The 22285-nt window shown below is 48.3% G+C and overlaps 8 protein-coding genes across 8 annotated transcripts; 4 read left to right on the top strand and 4 right to left on the bottom strand.

The window, feature by feature from the left end:
* Window positions 1-2446: 2446 nt before the first annotated feature.
* On the bottom strand, window positions 2447-3768 carry LY89DRAFT_686837 (uncharacterized protein). The gene is made up of 4 exons (XM_018215374.1): window positions 3260-3768; window positions 3136-3209; window positions 2852-2922; window positions 2447-2801 (listed from the first exon to the last, which is right to left on the bottom strand). Exons 1-4 carry the CDS (start codon window positions 3695-3697, stop codon window positions 2701-2703), a joined length of 684 nt encoding a protein of 227 aa, XP_018068708.1. The 5' UTR covers window positions 3698-3768; the 3' UTR covers window positions 2447-2700.
* A 666-nt stretch (window positions 3769-4434) lies between these two features.
* LY89DRAFT_589795 (ATP sulfurylase) lies at window positions 4435-6449 on the bottom strand (the record flags this gene model as incomplete). The annotated part of the gene is made up of 6 exons (XM_018209557.1): window positions 4435-5630; window positions 5681-5826; window positions 5874-6056; window positions 6109-6136; window positions 6225-6361; window positions 6418-6449. The coding sequence occupies 6 exons, from the start codon at window positions 6447-6449 to the stop codon at window positions 4435-4437; spliced, it is 1722 nt and encodes a 573-aa protein (XP_018068707.1).
* Window positions 6450-6899: 450 nt separating this feature from the next.
* LY89DRAFT_686835 (uncharacterized protein) lies at window positions 6900-8201 on the top strand. Its single transcript, XM_018215373.1, has 5 exons — window positions 6900-7233; window positions 7363-7527; window positions 7659-7721; window positions 7790-7839; window positions 7889-8201. Exons 1-5 carry the CDS (start codon window positions 7180-7182, stop codon window positions 7896-7898), a joined length of 342 nt encoding a protein of 113 aa, XP_018068706.1. The 5' UTR covers window positions 6900-7179; the 3' UTR covers window positions 7899-8201.
* A 493-nt stretch (window positions 8202-8694) lies between these two features.
* LY89DRAFT_671708 (uncharacterized protein) lies at window positions 8695-10132 on the bottom strand (the record flags this gene model as incomplete). Its single annotated transcript, XM_018213235.1, has 2 exons — window positions 8695-9652; window positions 9729-10132. 2 exons carry the CDS (start codon window positions 10130-10132, stop codon window positions 8695-8697), a joined length of 1362 nt encoding a protein of 453 aa, XP_018068705.1.
* A 1858-nt stretch (window positions 10133-11990) lies between these two features.
* On the top strand, window positions 11991-14362 carry LY89DRAFT_136365 (uncharacterized protein). Its single transcript, XM_018205278.1, has 2 exons — window positions 11991-12355; window positions 12402-14362. The coding sequence occupies exons 1-2, from the start codon at window positions 12344-12346 to the stop codon at window positions 14328-14330; spliced, it is 1941 nt and encodes a 646-aa protein (XP_018068704.1). The 5' UTR covers window positions 11991-12343; the 3' UTR covers window positions 14331-14362.
* A 913-nt stretch (window positions 14363-15275) lies between these two features.
* LY89DRAFT_784308 (uncharacterized protein) lies at window positions 15276-17468 on the bottom strand. The gene is made up of 5 exons (XM_018222774.1): window positions 16741-17468; window positions 16593-16695; window positions 16126-16401; window positions 15744-16075; window positions 15276-15652 (listed from the first exon to the last, which is right to left on the bottom strand). The coding sequence occupies exons 1-5, from the start codon at window positions 17353-17355 to the stop codon at window positions 15413-15415; spliced, it is 1566 nt and encodes a 521-aa protein (XP_018068703.1). The 5' UTR covers window positions 17356-17468; the 3' UTR covers window positions 15276-15412.
* A 214-nt stretch (window positions 17469-17682) lies between these two features.
* Window positions 17683-19612, top strand: LY89DRAFT_686831 (phosphoserine phosphatase). Its single transcript, XM_018215372.1, has one exon. It carries the CDS (start codon window positions 17970-17972, stop codon window positions 19392-19394), a length of 1425 nt encoding a protein of 474 aa, XP_018068702.1. The 5' UTR covers window positions 17683-17969; the 3' UTR covers window positions 19395-19612.
* A 693-nt stretch (window positions 19613-20305) lies between these two features.
* Window positions 20306-21949, top strand: LY89DRAFT_686830 (Phosphoadenosine phosphosulfate reductase thioredoxin). Its single transcript, XM_018215371.1, has one exon. It carries the CDS (start codon window positions 20788-20790, stop codon window positions 21694-21696), a length of 909 nt encoding a protein of 302 aa, XP_018068701.1. The 5' UTR covers window positions 20306-20787; the 3' UTR covers window positions 21697-21949.
* The last annotated feature ends 336 nt before the right edge of the window (window positions 21950-22285 follow it).

The raw sequence follows: 22285 nt of genomic DNA, 5'->3' as shown, positions 1-22285 counted from the left end.
CACGACCGATGAGGCTGGCAATGAGGTTGACTGAGCTGGGCTAGTCACTAGGCACGAGCAGGCTGATGAAATTGCAGATGGAGAATCTGAGCATTTGGAGACATATGCAGGTAGTCCTGTGGTCACGGTGTTGACAGTCGTGGTATATGTTGCACAGAAGTCTCCTGCCACGGCTGAAGATTTGATCATTTGTCGAAGACAGTTGTTGTGATTACACTTCAATGATAAGATGGTGCTTGTTGCCTCTAGCGAGGATGTTGTTGAGCCGTATATCGGAGGCCCTGTCACAGTAACCAAGGTGATTGATGAAGAGACTAAGCTCGACGTCAAAGAGGTTTCAGACGATGCGGGCAAAGATGGTACACTGGACGGTGGACTGCTCTGGATGGACGTGAACGTGCCAATAGCTGAGATGGTTGATTGTCCATTGGTAGAATACTGGCCCGGATCATAGCTTGAAGGCAGACTCGACGTGGAGGGAACAGACGAAGTCTCCGAGTTGGAGGGAAGGCTCGTGTATGGCGTTGGAGTAACAGTCCCCTCGACCTCTGATGTGCTTACAGTGATTGAAGACTCAGGGATCGGCGAGACCGTGAGAGACTCTGTGATGACGACGATGGACCCGGTCTCCTGAGTTGTGGAGCTCGTGACTTCTGTAGGAGCAGAAATAGAGACTGAAGTATAGAGGATTGGAGTGGTTCCACTCGAGTATACAGGAGTAGCTGGAGATGATGCAGGGCTAATGACTGAACAACTCGTCAGGACTTCACATGAAAAGGAGTAGACAGCAACTTACCAGTGGAGGGTGCCGAAGAAACTGAAGTCTCTTCCCCAGAATTGGACGCAGTTGACGTGCTTGATGGAATTGGACTGGGAAGGGTGGGAGCAGGGCCATATCCGAACCAAGAGTAACCTCCATATGTGATTGGTGGCGGATCGTAGACGCTGTAGACGCTGTTCTGACGAGGTGCCAGGTCTGAATCACCATCACGCTTCAATTGAAGCCATTTCGGAAGAGCATGTGCACCAGGGAGTAAGACGAGGAGGCATGCAGTTGACACGAGGCCAGTATTGAGAGTGTTAACTCTCATGTTGAATCTGGAGGAAAGATTACATGTCAGAATCTTCTTTACCAAGGTGAGGATATACTGAATCATAAGAATGAAATGTACTTACGGCTTCACTGTCACTGTTGACCAAGGGTTCAAGAGATATCAACAAACGAATGTGAAGGTTGCAATCCTGATAACGACTGAAAGAAGAAACTGTGGTTAGTACCAGACTTCTCACGCAGGTTGGAGACGCCCGATCTCAATCAAAGAGTGATCGAAGAAGTTTGTTGAAAGAAACGAACGTGGAGATGGGACGAGAAGTTATATGAAATTGGGACGAAAAGGCAGGTAGGTAGGCAGATACGTGACAAGAAGTCACTAACTCGGAATGTGGTTCCGAGCTCTCCCGCTTAAACTCGAAAGGGGAGGAACTTCTTCTCGTCTCCTCCGCCAATCTCCCCAGATCTGTCCAGAAACGAGCCAGTGGAAAGCACCATTCCTCGCCTGATTTCGTCATCGAAGTGATGCTCGTTTCATCGTTGCGGTACAGGGCAAGTACCCGAGCCGTTTGTACTCGAAAATGGCAGGAACGAGGACATTTCCCCTCAAACAGGACGTCGAGCGCAGAGGCCAGAATCGAGGCGATCCTGAAGAGATTTGTCCTAGATTGAAGCAAGTGCTGTGTCTTTCCTGGTCGAATTTCCAGACTTCTGTTGGTGTGGTACAACGTGCCAGGGGAGAAAGGATACGAGCATGGTGCCAATATTGACGAGACCAGGTCGATGCCAGCAATGATGCAGCTTTCCATCAGTCTTCGGCACCTTTCGTCTGTTCCTGCATTAACTTGTAGCTCCTGTGAAAATGCTGATGACTGTTCTGGAAACGCGAGCAACAAGCCACCGCGTTGTTTTTCAATTCTGTTTACAGTCTGTTGCAAGAATCATGACTTTCCAAGTTACTCTCGTGTTACTCGCGAGCTGCCTTTGTGCATGACAGCCGTGACACAGCTCTCGTGCTTCACGGCTGCAAACACACCGTTTACTTCGGATGGCGGCCGGTCCTCAACAAGTTTTGTTTGTAGACGTCTATCTTTAATTGGTTGATTCAGAGACATATGGGTGCAGAACGGATGGGAAAGGGGTGATCGGCAGCTGGAGAGAGGCCGAATCTGCAGTTCAACATAGGACTTCACTCTGTTGAGCTTTTCACGACCGGCAAGCTTTGAAGCCCTTCTATGCTAATGCAGGGGCATCATGTTGTAGCTTATGAGATCTCACCGTTGATGCAGTGCATGCATTATCTGGGATTTGTGATCCGATAATCTGCCAGATCATGCCAACTTCATTACACCAAGACGCCTTGATCACATTCAACATCAGGTCTTGAGATAGGTTTGGGGAGCAGTATCATGTTATGGAATTATAATGCGCCAATGCCTCAGCCATGTGCTATCTCTCTAAACGCCATGCTTGCGAAAACTTCAGACAACAAACAAAAGGTACGAGAAACTCATTTTTGGGGGAAGTGACGATCTGGTGTGGCTGTCCGACGACTCTGTTACACAAGAGCTCAAAGCGAGGCCAATGCAGGGTTGCGATCGGACGTGGGTTCACACGTCGAGTCTAACATCGGGAGGCTGCATATCTGCTCATTCATCCTTCTTAGCTTCACCACGGGATCGTGGATCAGACATCTCTGTCATTTGGGTGTTGTTGCTTTCTATGTCGGCAGCCCAGAGAGCGGCTCCAACTGGAAGTGGGTTAATAAGAGGGTAAAGTTGCGGTGAGAGGTTACAGTACCTGTGTTGGTGAAGGAGAAGAGGATTGAGGCGAAAGGGATGAGCTCAAGAAGGGTAGCGACGGTACCAAATCTATTTTTAGTCAGTCAAGACCCTGGCTGGCAAACAATGTAATTGTGGCGCTCGCTCAAATCGGACTCGAAAGCCACATCATTCAGCAGTCTGGGTTCAGGGGTACGAAATCTCCGACCAGCCTCTGAATAATGCCACCGGCGTTGCGCCACCGCCTTTAGAGAGTTCCGAATATATTGTGGAACGAGCTGAAGAAAGAAACGTCAAACGTACGCTGTGTAAGGAGCCGTGTTCTCCTTTAGCCAATCTTCTCTCTCAGAATTTGTCCACTTCTTGAGTTGGAAATACTAAGCGGATATCAGCGGTGTGAGGTGAAAATTTAGTCCAGGTAACTTACCCGCGCATGCACTGACCGACCTCTCGTTCGTCCTTGCAAAAGCACGAAGATAACAGTTCCAACCACAGGAATAAAGTTTAGAGGAAGATACATGACGTATCTAACCACAGCCGTCGGTGTGAACTTCTCAAACGGCGACTTGATCAGCTTCCCCAACTTGGCAATCGGATCATTGAAGTTCCCAGATTTCAATTGACGTCCTTCAGCGAGAACACCGGTCTGTCTTCTCGCTACCAAGACTCCATCAAATATATCAACCAGAGCATCTTGTAGCAAGAAAGTTCGAGAAATTAGGTTGATTAACGTAGAGCTTTCACTGAGCGTGAGAAGGATCGTGGTGAATGCAGCCAGAGGACCATTGACGAAGACGAGCACTGCAAGTTGTGGCAGATATGCGAAGACAAACATGAAGCCGATGACACCAAGTGACAAACTCATGGTTGGGACCAACTTTGAAAGGAGGGGCTTCCATAGGGAGCGATGACTGAGGAAGTAGAAAATGCCCTGATCTTCTGTTAGCTATAGAAGAGCAGTTCATGCGAATGATATCCTACCTTGATAGGATACAAGTAAGCACCGGATTTCGCAGCAGATGTCGCCATGTCTCTGGCTTTATTGAAGTCCTCCTTCCTGTATCTTGAAGTCAACATTTGTACAACCAAGGGCATCTCAGAATTCTACTGACGCTACTTCTGTAGCCTTAGCTCTGACATTGTCGATCGTGCTTGAAGAAGACATCCTGAGTACTGATTCGAATTATCAGTCTCTTATGTTTGAAAGTATGAGTTGAAAAGAAATATTTTCCTGCAGGTTGGTTCTCTGTATTTATTTCTTTGCTGGTTACTATTTCAGTGACGTCGTTGTGGCTTGGCTTTTCTAGCGCCACAACCCCACAATTTCAGGGGTACGTGAATCAACCAAGAGCGGGAATGTCCTTACTTTCAATGTCAGCACTCACTTACAATCATATTTTGGTCGGAACGATTGAGAATCATCGAAGAGGATCTATTTCTTATGACCACCATCTATCTACTCTCAACTATGCAATGCAAATCCAGGATGTTATCTATTCCATCATGCACATGCAGCAGGGAACCTGTCCGGATCTAGACTTTTCATGAAAACGCCAATGTCGAAGCACCGAGCCGCAAAAGCGCTAAAACGAGGAGAAAAACTCATAGACGATCCAATAGACCTTGGCTCTCCAACATCAGGACGATCTGGTGAACAGCGCTTCTAACAGTCGTGGTCTCGAGATCAACGGTGAGATCTGCTTTCTTTGGGATCTCATATGGGTCATCAACGCCAGTGAACCCCTTGATCTCTCCATTTCTGGCCTTCTTGTAGATGCCTCGCTTATCGGTCTTCTCGGCGTGCTCAAGCGAGGTGGCGACGTGGACGAGATAGAAATCTCCATACTTCTCAACCAATTCCCTAGCGTGGTGTCTGGCATCCTCATATGGTGCAATGGGAGCAGCAATGACAGCTGCGCGGGCGCGAGTGAGCTCAGATGCAACAAAGGCAATTCTACCAATGTTGCGAGTTCGGTCGGCTCGGCTGAAGCCAAGTTCGGAAGAAAGCTCAGCACGAACAGTCTCACCGAGGAGAAGAGACACTGAACGTCCACCTTGTTGGTTGAGTGTGACATGGAGAGCACGAGCCACAGCGTCCTTTCCACTGTTCTGGTATCCTGTCAAGAAGACTGTGAAACCTTGATCTGATCGAGGTGGGTGGGACTCTCGCAGAACTTTCACAACTTCGGGGTACGAGAACCATTCTGGAATCTCCCGACCAGTTCGCAGACGGCTTCGAAGTTCTGTGCCAGAGATATCGAGAGTGCGGACACCGGCTGGAACTTCATCCTTTGGTCGGTATTCATCGCTGTCTGGGAGGTAAGTCATCATCTGGAAGGGAACGACCTCGATGCCAAGCTCGTCTCTGTATTTCTCAACGGCATATTGAGCATCGTATGGACCATAGAACTCCTCGCCCTTGCTATTCTTTCCTGGGCCAGCGTGATCACGACCAACAATGAAGTGAGTCGCTCCAAAGTTCTTTCGGATGATTGCGTGCCAGATTGCTTCGCGAGGACCACCCATACGCATAGCTAATGGGAGAAGACCAAGGACTGCCATGCCATTGGGATATCTTGGAAGGAGTGCTTGGTAGACACGGACGCGAGTGAAGTGATCGATATCTCCAGGTTTTGTAAGACCGACAACTGGATGGATGAGAACATTGGCTTGGCGAGCACGAGCAGCTCGAACGGTCAACTCTCGGTGGGCGCGATGCATGGGATTTCGGGTTTGGAAAGCGACAACCTTTGACCAACCGAGTTTGTCAAAGTGAAGGCGGAGCTCTGCAGGAGTGTCTGGTGAATGAATCAGTACTTGAGACTGAAATCAATAGAAGATATCTCACATCTGAGTGCAACATAGTCATAATGCTCAAGGCGATTGATAGCGTCAAGCTTTCCTCCAACATAGAAGTCCCGAGCTGTATGGAACAGGTACTTCACTGCTGGATGTTCGTCATCACCTCCAAAGACCTTTTGTGCTTCGATCTTCCTGCAAATTGTGAGCTTTGTCCTGTAACTGCTGGAAGTGAGGCATACTTGTCTGGTTGGTAAACATCCTCAATATTGATGATGGCCAGATTGCGGTCATCACGAAAGTCACGAAGAGTAATTCTTGCTCCTGGCTTAATTGCTATTTCCTCAATCTGCTCTTGTGACACATCAAGTGTGATTGGCATGGAGAAGAGGTTGCCATCGGCTAATCGGTTGTTCTCAACGACGCTGAAGGGTGTTATTCATGGCTCTGGCTTGCAAATGTGCTAGGTGTGCATACCCATTGTAGTCCTTCTCGTTCATAAAGCCTGCAGATAAAATATTAGTGTATGTTTTGGCTGCAGAGTCCCCTTGGGATATCTTTGGCGGGGTATATTTGCCCCGCCATGAACGTACCTTCCAGTGGAGAAAATCCTCCGGAAAGAAGCAATTCAAGATCGCATAGCTGCCTCTCTGTCAGGACGATAGCTGGTAATGTCTCTGCCTCAGCTTCTAGCTTGTCGTGTCTTGGTAAGTCGCGTGCTAGGAGATCTCTATACGCGCATCAGCGGCCGGGTAAGTAACACGACAGGAATCTGCTGTTACTGACTTGAGTTCTCCACCATGAGGAGGATTTGCCATTGTGATAAATTGTAGACGAGAGAGAATAAGATCGATTGGTTTGTTCAAAGAAAAGAACGAAGCAAAAAGTTTGGATCGTCAATTAAAGAAAACAGTTCTCAATTTTTTTCTTTGCGGCGATATCGATGGCGCCTTTTTCCCGGCCCGACCATCGCGCACGTCATCTCACGAGGCTTGGAGCCCCAGAGATCTCTTTATCCACACTTTTGTCGTACCCCTTGCATAAGCTGCGTGCGCCGCTTCATCAGCAGCAATTTCTTTGAAATACAGCACAGATTGTGATGATGAATCTGAGGCTGTCAGATCTGCGACGGACGTATCAAAGAAGGGTCCACTGCAACGTCTCGGAAAAAGAAAGGTGCAGATCTCGTGGAAAGCCACTCCTTTAATCTCAGGGGCACAGAAAGGCGTGCCTTGAATTCGATGCATACCTTCAACAACAACTGCCGCACCTTGATGGCAAGCAAAACAAAATATGGTCTGTTGAAGTCAACAGCATACATTCAGCTAAGGAGGTTCTCCCTTGTCAAAGCATTAGGAACAAAAGTATTTTCCTTTGTTGTCTGGTCTCTCACGTGCTTGAAGCTATGCTATTTGGAAGTTCCTTATCTTATCACGGAGACGGATTTTTTGAAATCCGGGCTAATGAGCTAAGAATGCCGCTACCTCAATTTCTTGAACTTCGTTTTGACTTCAAGTCATCTGCAAAACCAGCCAGCAACTTGCAAGAATGTCTGTTGTGTCAGGAGTGAAGGGAGAGACGGCTGCTCAGGCGAGGTCCTTGGTGAGTTCCTTTTCAAGCTGTGCACTTTCCTGCTTCCTCGCCACCTGTGTCATGTAGATCAAAAGAGTTGGAAATGTTGATATTGGATCTTTCCTTGATGAAGCGGTTTGCTAATACTCCTTCGCATAGTACCGTCAATTATTACGGCAGAGCGACCAGTTCGCAGCCTACAATTTCAGAGAATATGCGAAACGAAGGACGAGAGATGCATTCAGAGAACATAAGGATGTGCAAGACGAGAGACAAATTCAAGAGTTGATGCAGAAGGGTCTGAAGGAATTACAGTCAATGAAGGTGTGTGGCACCCTCTCGATACATGCTATGGGGCTCTGAAGGGTTGTCGCGTTGTTGTGCGGACATAAGGCTCGGAAAATTCGGTCTTCTGGCTGGAAAAACGCTCTCGGAAAATTGCTGACCAGGTACAGAGACAAACAGTCGTCAGCCAATTCTTCCAATTGGATCGATTAGTTGTGGAAGGTGGAAAGACGGTATGTTTCTGCCCGATTACCTCGAAAGCTGCGAAGCAGTACCAAGGAAAATGCTCATATTACCATAGGGAAAACAAGGAGGACGAAGAAATGATATCGTGAGGCAGAAGGAAACGGGGTATGCTCTCCAAAATTACAGAGAGGCCACAGTCAACTAACATAAACAGATGGGACTGATCGGTCGAAACTTGGCATCTCTGGGAAAGGAATGCTTCACGACGTTACGTTAGACTTGGGACGATGGCAACCATCATCTTGTACAACAAATGTATATCCAATAATTTCAAGGAGACAAAGTCCATAGGTTGGTGCCGGAAAGCAGTTGAGGCACTGGGCCTAGAAGTAATAAAGCTTCGAAGCATGTATGGCTAAAAAGAATGCATCTCCACAATTCCCTGACTGATGAGATGACTTTCTGCGAGCGCAAGGTGCCTGCTCATTTCAACCATGATCTTGATCAACACATCTTCAAGACTTTCGAAGATCCTACATCAGACAGACTGTTTGTTAGGAATGACCGCATTTCCTAATTGCCTGAAGCTATCTTATGATCGTACTGAAATGCTTGAACTCGTGAAATTAGAGTCTTCTTTGTTCCATTGATGTATAATTTGTCATAAGACTTCGACAACTGCATAAGCGCCGACATAGAGTGTGACACGTGAAGACTGTATTGATTGTTGACTGAGAAAGTACTTTTGAATGCTAACTTTTGAGTTTTCCTGTCTCTAGATATAACTATTCTGAGAGTTGACACGTGCTGTAGCCAAAATTCATTTCCCATTAGTCATCCTACAGTAGTGTGAAACTCGGATCGTTGAAGCACTTTGGAAAGGAGTAACTGCGTTTATATCTTTTAACGTCATGTCATTGTGGCTTGAAGCATATCATGGATTCACCAGGTACGGCGAAGATATAAACACTTCACCACGATACAAGGCCACAATCAATGCCCTTATTCCTTCGAGACTATTCACCAATTGCCTTCCCATTTCATGCCAACGTGCGAGGGGGATGCGTCCAAATGCAAAGACACGCCCACCTTCTTGATCCCTTTGAGCAGTCTTGCGCGCTCGTCCTTGTCCGCTGGGGAAGAATAGGAGAGATGAAGTTCTTTAAGGGCAGGAAATTGAGTATCCTTCTTGGCTTGAAAGTGACGAAACATACGTTCGAGAGCGTTCTCATGTTCTTCGGTTTTGCCAGCCAATAACGATAGGTGAGAGACTGAAATAGGTATCAGGTCGCTAACGAAAGAGCCAAAATAGTCCAGTTGGCGATCTGCTATATACCCAACCCGAGCTTCACATGCAGCGGCATAAACGTTACACATGACAAGCTCGAAAGGCAATTGGAGCCTCTGCAAACACCGAAAGTCGTGCATTGATGCTTTACCAGGGATGATTTTGCCGCGTACTTCCCAAATAGACACAGAAAGCTCAATGAGGTGATCCCCGGCCTCACGGCCAATCGCGGTAACAAATTTGCAGATATTCCAGTCCCGGGAGTCGGCTTTGAAATGCGAATATTTGAGTGTTTTGAGACGCGGAGTGTGTTTGAGGAAGTCTGCAATAGCTAAGTCGTCGATGCAGCACTGTAAGAGATGAGCAGTTTCAAGGGTCTCACCCAAGAAACGATATGGAATTGTCGATGTTGTGCCCATGTGACCCTGACCTAGGACTTCGCAGCTGCGGCCGCGGAAGGACCGCATGGAAGGCAGAGCCAGGAAAGGATTCGACCCGCGCCAACCTGCTCCCCGGAGTCCAAATTTGAAAAGTGACTCAAATCTGGTAACCTGGGCAAGGTTAGGTCTGTTGAAAGAGACATGCAATTGCTTGGTCTCTTGAACAACAGCATCGATCAGTTTGTTGGTTGTATCTACCGGCCTCCACAATCTTGGAAGCGACAGAGTCTTGGCATTAGGCAGCAGCATGCTGTGAGTAGTAGGAGTAAATGTAGTCGGAGAGTCCGGCGGGTTTTTGAAGCTCCTCTTCGATTGAGGCATAGTACTCCTTCCAGTCTAGACCTGCTTGTTTCAGATATGGAGAACTGGCAAACAGGTTGACTACAGGCCCGCCACCATGGATATCTGGCAGATGCTGAGGGGCGAATCTAGCACGATGGGGGAAGCTGTCATGCTTGAGCTCTGCCGTTCTGATGTAACGCGCTGCCATAGGCTCAAACGCGATGCAAGTGATGAGATCTAACGCTGTTCTGATGTCAAAAGAATCACGAGGTATTTCCATGTAACGAAACTTTTGGAACCGCAAACGGAATTTGTGATGGCGCTCGATGAATGGTGTGCTTAGCTTGTAGATCGACTTGCAGCTCAAGGCCAGGGCCTCGAAACCCTCTGGCAAGACAAGTCCGATGATGTCGTCGAAAATCTCGTTGGGCAAATGAGCGAGTGCCATAGTCGTTGCAGCGATGATGATTTCGGCGGTGGTGAAGGTCGTGGCGACCAAGTACTTGTAAGTCGGGTCGGGTTGTGTTTGAAAGTTGTAGGCAAAGATGCATGTGCAAAGAGAAGAGGCAAGTCAACCGCTCGCTTATTTAATGCAGACTACCTAGGTAACAACGCTGTCCTGGGCTTTTGTTCCTTGGTGTTATCCTATGCTAAAGGCGCGGGTAGCGGTCTTCATTCGGGTCAGAGCCCTAAATTGTTGCTGACGTTTATGCCTCGAACCGAGTTTAATACCATATATCAACAAGTCAAATCGAAGATCCCTGGAGATCTATTCACTCTTTTCAACACTTTAGCGCTCTGGAAGGGTTTGACCTCGAGGCAATCTGTGGTGTCATTGACGACCCCACATCTATCATCGACAACCTCAAAACAACTTCACAGATGCTTCGTCGAGGACCGCGGGCTATCACAGCTTGAAGAAGCGTTCTTGCGTGCGTATACTAAATATCCTCTGATCTGTTGTCTAGCTCTGCAAATCTGAAAGGATCTGAAGGCTGCTGAAAATCTCCAAGAAGAAACACATATCGATAGTCTGATTAGGTCTCCACAACAAAGGATCAAGGGGTATACTATACGCTAAAACTGGTTTTCTTTCCCTGTTATCCTTATTTCTTTTAGCCTCCGAAAGCAAATACAAAACTTTCTTTTGAATCTTCAGAAGTGAAAGACTCACATGAAAAGTAAGCTTCAATAATCCAGTAATCTACAACTCCAGTAATGGGGACCAAGACGAAAGTTGATCACTCAACTCAACTTCTTCTGTCCCAATCTCACGCCCTTTGGAGAGTCAAGCAGCTCACAAACAGAGTCTAAGTAGAGGGTAATGCTCATGGAGTAATGATGGCTAGCTTGGCCTACATTGCAATATCACAATCTGGCGGAGGAACTGCTTGATATTTCATGCTTATCATGATTTCTGAAGACAGTTCAGTTTGAAGAGAAGCAACCTCTGGTGCTTAGTAAGAGGATGCTGATTCAGCATTTTCACGTGACTCAGAACGTCATCCCTGTACAGATTCGTAGATTCGTGAGGCTCTAGCAAGACGCGACTTCCTTCACTCCCATCGCGCCTCCCGCAGCCTTTCTCTCAACCCTAATTGAAGCTCCGGGTGGATTGAGTATTGTAGTAAGTCTATTCATCACCAATCTTGAATATTGTAACGCGGCATTGTCGTATGAATGCTAAAATGAATGCATCCACAGATTATCACCCAGCCCCCGAGGACGTCTTCAGTGACTCCCCACCCACAACTCCTCCGCGGTCTCGTCGCAGAAACGAGCCATACCACAAGCCGGAATCCAGTGGACGAAGCTTTCGAGACCGCGAAGTATTAGGTGCGAAGGATTACTGCGAATCCTCGGAATCATCCCCTGAAACCCATTCGAATCCACGAAGTTCTCGGAAAAGAAAGGCATTAAAAGAGGAGAAACGTTCCGGGTCTTCTGAATCATCCTCTCCACCTCACAAAAAGCGCGTACGTTCTAGAAAACAGGCAGTCAAAGAGCAAAGCGACTCTGAAGATCCCGACTTGGTTGTCGCCCGACGATTGGACCTAAATCTGAACAAAGGACTTCGCGATCGGACAAACTTAGAACCGGGAGTTATTTAGAGTCCAGCACATCGTCTAGCTCAGAGCCTTCCTGGGCAAAAGGGTGGAGCGAAGAGAAAGATTCCAGCGCAGAAACACAGTCAAGCGAACAGAAGAAGTCGACCAAGGAGAAGGAATTGACCGGAAAGAAAGAATCGATACCAGTCGAGAGTACAATAGAAGTTGATACGGGGAGCTTTCTACCCAACGCTCTCCCGAAACAATTGCACAGACATCTATTGAAGGGAGTTCGCGACTGTACTAGAGTTGATGACAAGAAGAGAACTCAAGACGAAAACAAGAGTACCCACAAAACTTCTATTCTTGTGCGAGAAGCTCGAGATTCCATTAGTGATCTTTTCCGAATCGTAAAGGAGGCTTCTCCAGATCGCAACGGACTCTCAAGCTTAGAGCACAGCCCGGAGCTTAAAAAACAAAAGTTTCCAAGCAAAGGAGGTCGCCCAAGAAAGCGTAGGGAAGCCAAGAACCCAAGTTTCCCAGTCGATTTAGCTGGACTATCTGCATCTGAAGCACCGACACAACCAACCCCCCCTCACCCCAAAGTCGACATGGCGCCTACTGTAAGAGCATATAGCCTCGTCGTAACTTAACACTAACAGATTATAGTATAGAAATCAAAATCGGCGGCAGAACAGAACAGGTGTCATTGACCATGATATCTATGAAGGTATTCCAGTTCGCCAATGGCGTCGTGAATATGTTACCGTGGCACCTCCCCCAACTCAAGACAGTACAACCTCTCAAAATGATATCTGGGCTGTTGAACTTCCACACGGTATGCCAAAGGACTCACATCTCTTGCCGCAGCACAGTCAAGATCTCTTAAGGGCTGCCCGATCCGGCAGGATATATAAACGACCCGCTCCACCAGAAGAGGAGGAAGCTGATCCCGAGGCAATCCTTGGTGACAAGCCAGAAAAGAAGGAAGAAGATCCAAAAGACAAAGGCTTCACTGCCAAAGCATGGAAACCGGCACCTCGTCACCTGGATCTGACAGATAACGATTATTTGGCCAAGAAGAGAAAGAATTTGGTCCCCAAGAAGCCAAATCCTCCTCCCGTGATAGCGACTGTGACAAAGACAACTGTGAAGCGAATTGATGCTGCTGGAAACGAGTATGTTCAGGATGTGGTTGTACCTCATGGTCAAAAAGTAGAAGGAGAAGTCATTGCACAAACAGTCATTCCAGATCCAAGTGCAATCGCCGATCCGTTCACTGCACAGCCGACACCACCTAAGCGTAAAGGAGGTACATCGAAAAAGAAGCTCAAGGGACCAGGAAGAGGCAGAAAGAAGAAACAGCAGCAACTTGCTCCTACGAGTGCCCCTCAACCCGCACCGGTAGATGGTGTAGTACAAAGCACGCCTGTTGAGGGAGTTGTAGGAGCTGAGGGCATGAAGATCGAGGCCGATGCAAATGGAACACCGACAAATAACGAAGACACAGAAATGGGAGAAGGGTCCATGGCTGCCTCTGACGACGATGATGGAGATGATGGAGATGATGGCGAAGACGGTGATGACGGAGACGATGATGAAGGATCCGACGCCCAAAACTCTCCATCAAAACGTCCAAGGACGACTTCTCCTCCTCCAGGGTCATTACCACCTATTTCTTCAATCCCAGATCTGGCTCAGCCTGACACAATCATGGGTGGGACTGAGCTTGCTGGACCTGCGAAGATTTTCACGGACCGAGAGAAGTCCGAAGGGAAATCGGGTAGTCCATTGAAGACAGTCGCCTTGACAGCATCGGCTCTTACGTCGCCTCATGAATCACCAACATTTGCAGGTCCAGCAGGAACATTCCCAGAACCTGCACATCAAAGCCCAGTTACAGCTAGTACGGAGGTGTCAGATCTAAATGAAGTGATGCAGCAAGAGGTAGTTGAAAGCGCGCCAACAATACTTCCTCCGCCTCCTCCTGAACCCACGGAAGCCGAGGTCGAAGCTGCCGTGGAAATGCGTCAAGAGGAAGAGGAGGAGGAAGAAATGCTACTTGATATTCAAGACAATGCCAACAACGCACAGATTGGTGGTCCGGAACCAGTAGCTCCAGAACCAATCGTCTCAGAACCAGTCATCTCGGAACCTGAGCGAGAAGTTATCGTGGAGAAGCTTCTAGTGGAAGTGGTTCCCGTAGAAGTCATTCCCACCGAAATCATTCCTCCCGCAGTTGCTCCTACGGAAGCCGTTCCTATCGAGACCATTCCTGCCGAGGTTGTAGAAACTGTCGAAATTCCCAGCGTGGTGCAGACCGTTATAGAGCCACCTGTTTTGCAACCAGTTGAGGTGACCGAAATAGGTGAAGTAGTCGAAGAAAGAAAAGCCGAAGAGCCAGCACCAGAACTAGCGCCTGTATCAGCGCCAGTGCCAGAATCGATACCGGCTCCAGAAGCCGATGACGACGATGACAATTATCCAGATTTATTAGGCGGACTCGAGAGATCGTTGGAGAAGAAAGAAGCGAAACAGGAGAAGGTGGAAACTGAGGATGGGAAAGAGGCTGAGCCAGCTCCAGCAGTTGAGTCGTAGTGATGAATTTATATCAGGGTGCTTTATTTGTTGTATTCACAGGAGGCAGGAAGGGAGTCAAATATCAATATATGCAAGGACGTGAGACGGAGTGTATGGATATAGCCAAAGGAGTATTAGGATAGCTGGAAGAAATGATTACTATCACCCTGACAAGTATGAATACATCGTGATTCATTTCCCTCTAACTCGGTTGTCGACAAAGTGAATGAATAGTTGGCAAGGAAATAAACCACCCTGAGAAGAAAATTTTGTTACAATGCCGTCCCTTGTATCCTCGGCAAAGACAGCACGCTGGAAAATCAACATTTTGACAGTCATGTCACATACAGAAGTAAAGTGAATGGATAATCCACGCCAGAAACCAGTCCACAATTACGCCAGAACTCAAGGTCCAGCTATAAAATACACCTCTTGTCATATACTTCTCTTCTCTCCCTTCGAGTATTGGGGAGACACGGTCAATGGACCAAGAGAGTCCATCTGTTGGTAACGATACACATGTTCCTCGTAGAAAACTTCCTTTCAACCTCCCACTTGACAGAAATGAAAGGCGTTCATCCTGGCTCACGCTTGAAGAGCGATAGAATAGGAATCCAGAATGCGTCGAGTGTGGGTTGCCGATAACACAGGGTTTATTGTCAAGTCATGAGGTGTTGCCACCTATTTGAGTGTCGTTCATGAGTGGACCTGTCGTTTCGTGCGAGGTAACGTGAGGGCCCCGGGTTTCTTTTCAGCGTATGGTGCGAGGGCTATTTTCAGGAGCCGGGCACAAAGGCACGGGAAGGCCTCTTCTTCGTCGATTGTAGGCATTTGAAGGTTGAAGGATCGCTGAGAGGGTCTTGGGCCAAGTTTATATACTGAGGTAGAGAGAGGGGGAGAGAGAGAGAGAGCTAGTTAGTCACACGGCTGAGATGGTGAATGTGAAGCAGGACAGAAAGTTCGCAGACGGTGAATGATAAGTATATTTCTTGATCGTGGTGAATAACAATACTCTAAATCTCACAGTTTCGAAGAAGAAAATAGCGCTCCTAAACCTGTTCCTCTGCTGGTTAGAGAAGGGCGTTGAAAGCCCCCCTCGTCTAAAATGTGGCAACATCAATGAGACTTGGCACAGCAGGAGCCTCCATGTTCTTCTTTGCCTCATGATCTCGGTCTTTGTGAGCAGGCACGGTAACCAGAATGGCGGCGTGAGAATAGCACCAATCAAGCTCTGCTTCGTTGCCATAGGCGATACTCACCATAGCCACTTCCTCTTCACGGGCCGTGTTGAGCCACGTTACATCTTTGTATTCGTCGTGGGGCCATATTTTATGGAGATTCTAGAAAGTGTATTAGTGACAAATACGAAGCAATATCGCAGACTTCCAGTGGTAGACTTCCGACCAGGCTAGTGGAGCAGAAGTAACATACCTTCTCAACCTTATCGTAAGCTATATCATAGCCACCATCGGCATCAAGAACAACCTTGTGAAAAGTAGCTCCTACTCTAATCTTCCTTTCGTAATCTGGTGAGTCCGAATCGTAGTCTGCAGAAGCGTAGTATTCATCGACTTGCTGTTCTTCAAGGTTCTCAAGCTGGCGGTTATTTTCGAGAATTGGACCGACACGGACATCCAGGCCAAGGGAGCTGAACACACTGTAGATTGCAACATCCACACCCTTTAGCGCCCATGACATCAGAGCGTGGGCTCGGGAGCTGTGATGGGCGTATTTGTAGGCACAATAGAAACCGAGGTTGCCACCTTGGTTATGTTAGTCGAGGATTGGTGTCATGAAGTAGCAGGAGACATGCCTTTATTCATGAAGTTTGGTTGAGACAACATTTGCTTCGCTCCCTCATACAATGGGAAAAGGGATGGGTCGATAGTAGGGTTGCGTCTCAAAACGCCGCCGACTTGCTCAGTGATATACAGATTGTAGGTGAGAGTAATCCTATGACCGCTCTTCACTTCAAAAACTTCGTGCTCACAGTCACTATAGAAGGCTGCCCATTGGATGTCGTGACTATCGGTGTTGCTCCAGTCGAAGAATGAGGAGTGACCCTTGTGGGAGACGCGGAGCTGGCCACCTGCATAATGTCAGTACACTACACTGCCCGACTCGTTTGTATGGTACTGCAAATGTCTTGACTCAAAGGACAATCAAGCCTCTTGAAAAAGAAGTCTCAGGTATCTCATTAAATGTCATCGGAGTGACGAATTGAAACTTGAGCTGTAGTACACACGGCGTGCTGGTAAATTCTGATCAAGAAATGCTTACCTTCGTGTGGATGCGGAAGACATACCACGAGCGAGCCGAACTGAGTTGGGCCTCTCGGAGTGTCGACATGACCGCGGAATTTCCCCGATGGTCCAGAATAGATCTTAGAGTGTTAACATCAAGCTTGCACGGCCTCTGGTGGACTTACGTTCACTTTGTACAGCTCAGCCAGCAAACCACGATGCTCGACTCTCTCCTTGAGAAAGGCTCCGTCAATCTGGGGCAACAGGGTCTGGGCAATGGCATCGACAATTCCGTAATCATGAGGATGAAAATTAATAGAGAACTGCTCTCGATCAAGCTTTCCAGCCTTTCGGTAGCTTTCATCCAGGATGTCCTCATTGTTGCGTCCAAAAGTAGCTGGGGCGCACGTCTTCAGAAGTTCTTCGAACATGGTTTGAGCCAGGATCTGACTGTCCGAATGGACCAAAGGAAATTCAACCTTTCGCGCAGAGCCTTGGTCTTGTGATACATCCCATCGAAGAGCGATGGTGTTCTGAGTCTTGTTGGGGTCCAACTTCTTTGAGCTAACGTACAGGGGCTGGGCTATGGATGGTATCGTGATGGGAAGACTACCACCACAGCAGTAATTGGCTGTAGACTGGTAGCCCTCGACGGCAGCCGACAAAGAATCCAGACAACGTTCTTCTGCAAGTTCAGACAATGTCTTTGACTTATGGGGTTTCTGCTGCGGGGATTCGTCGTCACTGCTGATGACAACGACGTCCATGGGGGTTACTTCGCTGGAATCCATTTTATTCATCGAATTTGGACTCGTGTACGTGCTATCAACGAAATTGGAATTGGAAAATGAAGGCGACTGACTACAAAATGAGAAGGTGACAACTGGATACTTATATTAGATGGGACTCTACTCGGTAATACCATGTCTAGTTTAGGCAACACGCGCCCTCATTCCACGGAAAGGACACGAAAACACATGACCGAGGGTGCCTGCTGTGGCTTTCCAATAAAATGACAAGCTTGATGGTAGATGTTACACAAATGTGCACCTTGCCGTGGATTTTCAGGCAGTGAAATGAGAGGCCGGACAGCAGGTTTCAGATTAGATACAAGCAAGCTGGGATCGCGGAAATAAGCAAACTTTTGCTCCAGCGAGCACAGCTCCATTGTAATCCGTCTCGAGATTGAGATGTTCAAAATGTTTCAATGGTTGAGAGAAAACTTGGAAACTTCAAACCTCAAAGAAATCTGGCAAGGGAGTGACCAAGCCAAGCTTAGCGCCAATGTCAGGAACCGCCATTTCGAGCAAGCGCTAAAGTTACCCCACCATCAAAAACCTCACAACAAAGAATCCACCGAGAACCTCCTCAAACCACCTCCACCTTGATCTGATCCAGCCGGATCAAAAGGAATATGGCAGATACGGAGGCATCCACCCGCGCTGGACGTCCGAGCTTCGGTTCAAACATGCGCAGCCGTTCTTATCTGCAAGAGCATCAACAGTATCGACCACCGCAGCAAGATGGGCACCAAGGCATTGACAGCATTGTCGAGGGCATGCAGAGCACCAAGATTGACCAGAGCAAGCCAATCCACAAGTACAACGGTGTACCATCGCCCAAGTCGCCTCCAAAAATCATCGACAGCGGTCTCAGCCACACTTTGTCGCATACGAACTGCCAACCTGCACCGGGCACTTACTCAGATCGTCTCATCGCAACCATTATCTACAAGACTCAGTCTCCCCGAGCAAAAATCACCGACATACCTCTAGACCGTACTCCGTCTCCAACAGCTCCGACTACATCCCGAACTCTACCTCCAAACCTCGCACCTGTCCGAACTCTCTCCAACTTTCCCCTCGAACCTCCTCCTCCAGACCCAGAACCTCTCGACCATTTGTACGGAAGTTATATCTCGCCACTATGCTTGACTTCCTTCCTTCACCTCATTACTTCTCTTCCGACGAGACAAGGCTCGGAGACTCTCACGTCCTCCCATCGCTGCCTCGACAACCCCGAGCATCCATGCATCGTGGAGCTTACATTTTCGCCATCTCCCGATCCCACCTATGTCGACTTAGATGACCTGCGAAAACATGAACTTATCTACCGATTCGAGCGCGAATGGAATGTGGATGTTATCCTCCAACTCGACACCGTTCTCCGCCGCTATCCGCGACTGGTATGCTTCGATATGGATTCTACACTCATCGAGCAGGAAGTGATTGATCTCATTGCTGCGTCCATTGGCGTGGAAGCAGAGGTTTCAGCCATCACTGCACGAGCCATGAATGGAGAGCTTGATTTCTCCTCGTCATTCAAGGAGCGAGTCAAACTTCTCAAGGGTTCTCAAGCGGATATCTTCACCAAGTTGCGATCAGTCATCAAGCCAACCAAAGGTGTTTTTGAGCTGATCAAGGCACTGAAACGCATGGGGGTCAAGACTGCTGTATTCTCCGGCGGCTTCATACCCCTCACTCAATGGCTAGCTGATGAGCTTGGCATGGATTACGCTTACGCCAATACCATCGAAGCCGATCCTGCCACGAACCTTCTGACTGGAGAGGTCATTGGTACCATTGTGAATGCTGAAAGAAAGCGAGACTTGATGCTTGAAATAGCCGAGAAGGAGAAGATCCCTCTGGAACAAGTTGTCGCTGTTGGCGATGGAGCAAATGATCTCCTAATGATGAAGGGTGCAGGACTGGGAGTTGCGTGGAATGCCAAACCTTTGGTGCAGATGGAAGCCAAGGCCAGACTGAATGGCGACACTCTACTGGAATTGCTTCACATATTTGGCCTTACGGCAGAGGAGGTTCAAACCCTGATTCAGTAAAGATGCATAGACAAGTCGAGGAGTTTGGAGAGCTTGGGATACTTCAAAAGAGCAGTCCCTTCGTTGTGTTGTTCTATTTATGTTATGATCAATGATTGCTTGGGCGGTGAGTTGGACATGCTGGCGAGACGGAGCCTATGGTAGGATTGCGGAATAGAAGTTTTTTTTTCACCGAATCCCCTGTAGATTTCTTTAGGGGTCGAAAATGGAATTGAGGTTATTTGTCCGCATGTGGCAAGGTCCCACGTTTTTGATTCCTTGCAATTTACTCCGGGATCAGCCTCGCGGGGCAAGGCTACCACGATGCGAGTTGGTACAGTATGACGGTATGATCGCTCTTTGATCCACATTAGTTGCTTGAGCGCATGTCGCAATGACCTTGAAAGCTTCCCGATTCTCCGAAAGTCTCGGAGGAGGAAAGTCTCCACGACAGGGACCCCGAGTCACGGGTTATGGCGTGCTGTCAGGTCAAGCTGCAATCGCCTGTTCCTAGACAAAGGAGGCCGGCAAAGAATTGAAGCAGACCGGGCCAGACTTTTGGAGCAAGAGAAGGTGCGCCTTTCAGCAACGCCACCATTATTTTTCCTCACTCGCGCAATCAATTATTCCTTTGTGTAATTCTTGAGCGGTGGTGTCACAGTTGGCTACTTGTCAGCGCTCGCAACCTTAACCTGAAGTATTGCACAATTGGGGTGCTTCACAATGTATGATGTTATGCTTGACTGATGAGTAGATGTCGGTGCGACCAATGAGCAGCAGCCAGCAGTTCCTGGAGGAAAAGCGAAGTTCCTACCTTAGGCTGCCAGATTTCTAATCCGCGATACCATATCGGGACTAGCGGTGATCACGCCATTGAAATGCAAACGGCCTTTCGAGCAAAATCCTCATCTGCGATGGCGAAATCGGCACCAGTCGAACTTCGCTTGGAAGGAGCCAAACAAAGCATTATGAGCCCCGGGTCCTGAAGAGCGGATGTTTGAGGACTAAGGCTAAGTTGAACGGGGTAAGAGTGCCTGCTTAGAAACTGTCATTGGTAATATGTCGTGCTTGCGGTCCACATTTGTTCATTATCTTCTCTCTTCTTCCCTTATTAATCCTTCTTCTTCATATACTTGCCCCTCACCCGCATTCCTGTTGTCTTCAGACGTCATATGTATTGTTCAGACAACACTGCTATAATTCAATTCCATGACCTTTCTTCTGAACTTCACTCTTGAGTTCGCTTGAGTTACTTCCCTTCTCAGAAGAATCACCTCGATCACGACATCGAAGGCAGCTATTGCACCATAATTACTCCGCATTCTACATATACACCTCTTCCCCAGCTTTCAAAACAACTTTCCTATAGGTCCCCCACGCAAGAGCCGCAAGCCACCAATACAACACAATCACAATGGGCGTCCACCGCGAATCAGCCAGCTCGAACCTCGAGTCTGGATACGCCTCAGGCGCCTCCTCAGAAGGAAACCTCCCCCAAATAATCCTCACCAAACAACACCTCAAATTCCTCAACAACACCCTCAACAACCTCACTCCCCTCGAAGTCCTCCGCTGGGCAAAGATCACCTTCCCCAACCTCTACCAAACCACCGCCTTCGGCGTCTCCGGCCTCGTCACCCTCGACATGCTCTCGAAACTGCAGACCGAGACCCCATCCGCGCCCACCATCGACGCCATATTCCTCGACACACTCTACCATTTCCAAGAAACGCTCGACCTGGTCGAGAAAGCGAAGGCGCGGTACCCGAACGTGAACCTGCACGTCTACAAACCAGAAGGCGTCTCCACGCCCGCCGAATTCGAAGCGAAGCACGGCAAAGAGCTCTGGAAGACAAACGCGGAATTATATGACTGGGTCGCTAAAGTCGAGCCGGCGCAGCGCGCGTATTCGGATCTGTCCGTCGCGGCGGTGCTGACGGGAAGACGGCGCTCGCAGGGCGCGAAGAGGGAGAGTCTTGATATCGTCGAGGTGGATGAGGCGGGGCTGATTAAGATTAATCCGTTGGCGAGCTGGTCGTTTCGGGAGGTCGAGGAGTATATCCGGGAGCATGACGTGCCGTATAATGAGTTGTTGGATCGTGGGTATAAGAGTGTGGGCGATTGGCATAGTACGGAGCCGGTGAAGGAGGGGGAGGATGAGCGGGCGGGGCGGTGGAAGGGGACGCAGAAGACGGAGTGTGGGATTCATAATAAGAGGAGTAAGTATGCGCAGTTTCTGATGGAGATGGAGCAGAAGAGGCAGCAGGAGGAGTTGGCGGCGGCATTGGAGAAGGTTGATGTTAGTGATGAGATTGTTGTCTAGAGTGGTGGGCTCATGGTGCATTTTTGGGAGTTGGTCGGCGTTCGTGGTGATGGGGTGGCTCATATCATGATGGATGGCGTTGGGGATATCTGATGCATTAACAGGCTCTGGTTGCTCTCGTTTCTCGTTTTAAAGCTCAGAAGTATAGCATTTGCATTGCTGGCATCCTTTAGTGTGTCTCAAAAAGCATCTTGAGCATTCATGGCTGCATATCAGCTGATAGAAAAATAAATATCGAGTTAAAAATACCTTACTCCTTTGACCATTGATTCATAACTTATTTCTTAGTAGTAGAAGCTCTTATTCATTTGTAAATCTAAAACAATCTACGACTTCGAAGTCAATCCATCTCTAAGTTCATCTCAGCCATCCTCCGTATCTCTTCCCATCACTCCAACACCCCTCTCATCCCGCACGGTCCTCCCTCTGCTTCAACCCTATCTTCACGTCACTTAACCTTATCCCAACCTCTTCCACCTCTCCCATCTTCCTCCCCCTCAATCCTCCCTCTCCCTCAATCCTCCCTCTCCCTCAATCCTCCCTCTCCCTCAATCCTCCCTCTCCCTCAATCCTCCCTCTCCCTCAATCC

The sequence above is a fragment of the Mollisia scopiformis genome (genome assembly GCF_001500285.1).
Source record: "Mollisia scopiformis unplaced genomic scaffold LY89scaffold_17, whole genome shotgun sequence".
Classification (NCBI taxonomy): Eukaryota; Fungi; Ascomycota; class Leotiomycetes; order Helotiales; family Mollisiaceae; genus Mollisia; species Mollisia scopiformis.
This window is presented reverse-complemented; position numbering and strand designations above follow the sequence as displayed.

Excerpts from the sequence above, each read along its gene's own strand:
- LY89DRAFT_686835 (XM_018215373.1), top strand. The coding sequence starts at position 7,180 with ATGTCTGTTGTGTCAGGAGTGAAGGGAGAGACGGCTGCTCAGGCGAGG. Across the intron at positions 7,234-7,362 it reads CTGCTCAGGCGAGGTCCTTG|TACCGTCAATTATTACGGCA; the intron begins GTGAGTTCCTTT and ends TCCTTCGCATAG. Across the intron at positions 7,722-7,789 it reads TTGTGGAAGGTGGAAAGACG|GGAAAACAAGGAGGACGAAG; the intron begins GTATGTTTCTGC and ends ATATTACCATAG.
- LY89DRAFT_686831 (XM_018215372.1), top strand. The coding sequence starts at position 17,970 with ATGGCAGATACGGAGGCATCCACCCGCGCTGGACGTCCGAGCTTCGGT.
- LY89DRAFT_784308 (XM_018222774.1), bottom strand. The coding sequence starts at position 17,355 with ATGAATAAAATGGATTCCAGCGAAGTAACCCCCATGGACGTCGTTGTC. Across the intron at positions 16,402-16,592 it reads TCTTCCGCATCCACACGAAG|GTGGCCAGCTCCGCGTCTCC; the intron begins GTAAGCATTTCT and ends GACATTATGCAG. Across the intron at positions 16,076-16,125 it reads ACCAAACTTCATGAATAAAG|GTGGCAACCTCGGTTTCTAT; the intron begins GCATGTCTCCTG and ends AACATAACCAAG.
- LY89DRAFT_686830 (XM_018215371.1), top strand. The coding sequence starts at position 20,788 with ATGGGCGTCCACCGCGAATCAGCCAGCTCGAACCTCGAGTCTGGATAC.
- LY89DRAFT_686837 (XM_018215374.1), bottom strand. The coding sequence starts at position 3,697 with ATGAGTTTGTCACTTGGTGTCATCGGCTTCATGTTTGTCTTCGCATAT. Across the intron at positions 3,210-3,259 it reads GTCGGTCAGTGCATGCGCGG|TATTTCCAACTCAAGAAGTG; the intron begins GTAAGTTACCTG and ends ATATCCGCTTAG. Across the intron at positions 2,923-3,135 it reads AACACGGCTCCTTACACAGC|ATTTGGTACCGTCGCTACCC; the intron begins GTACGTTTGACG and ends GACTAAAAATAG.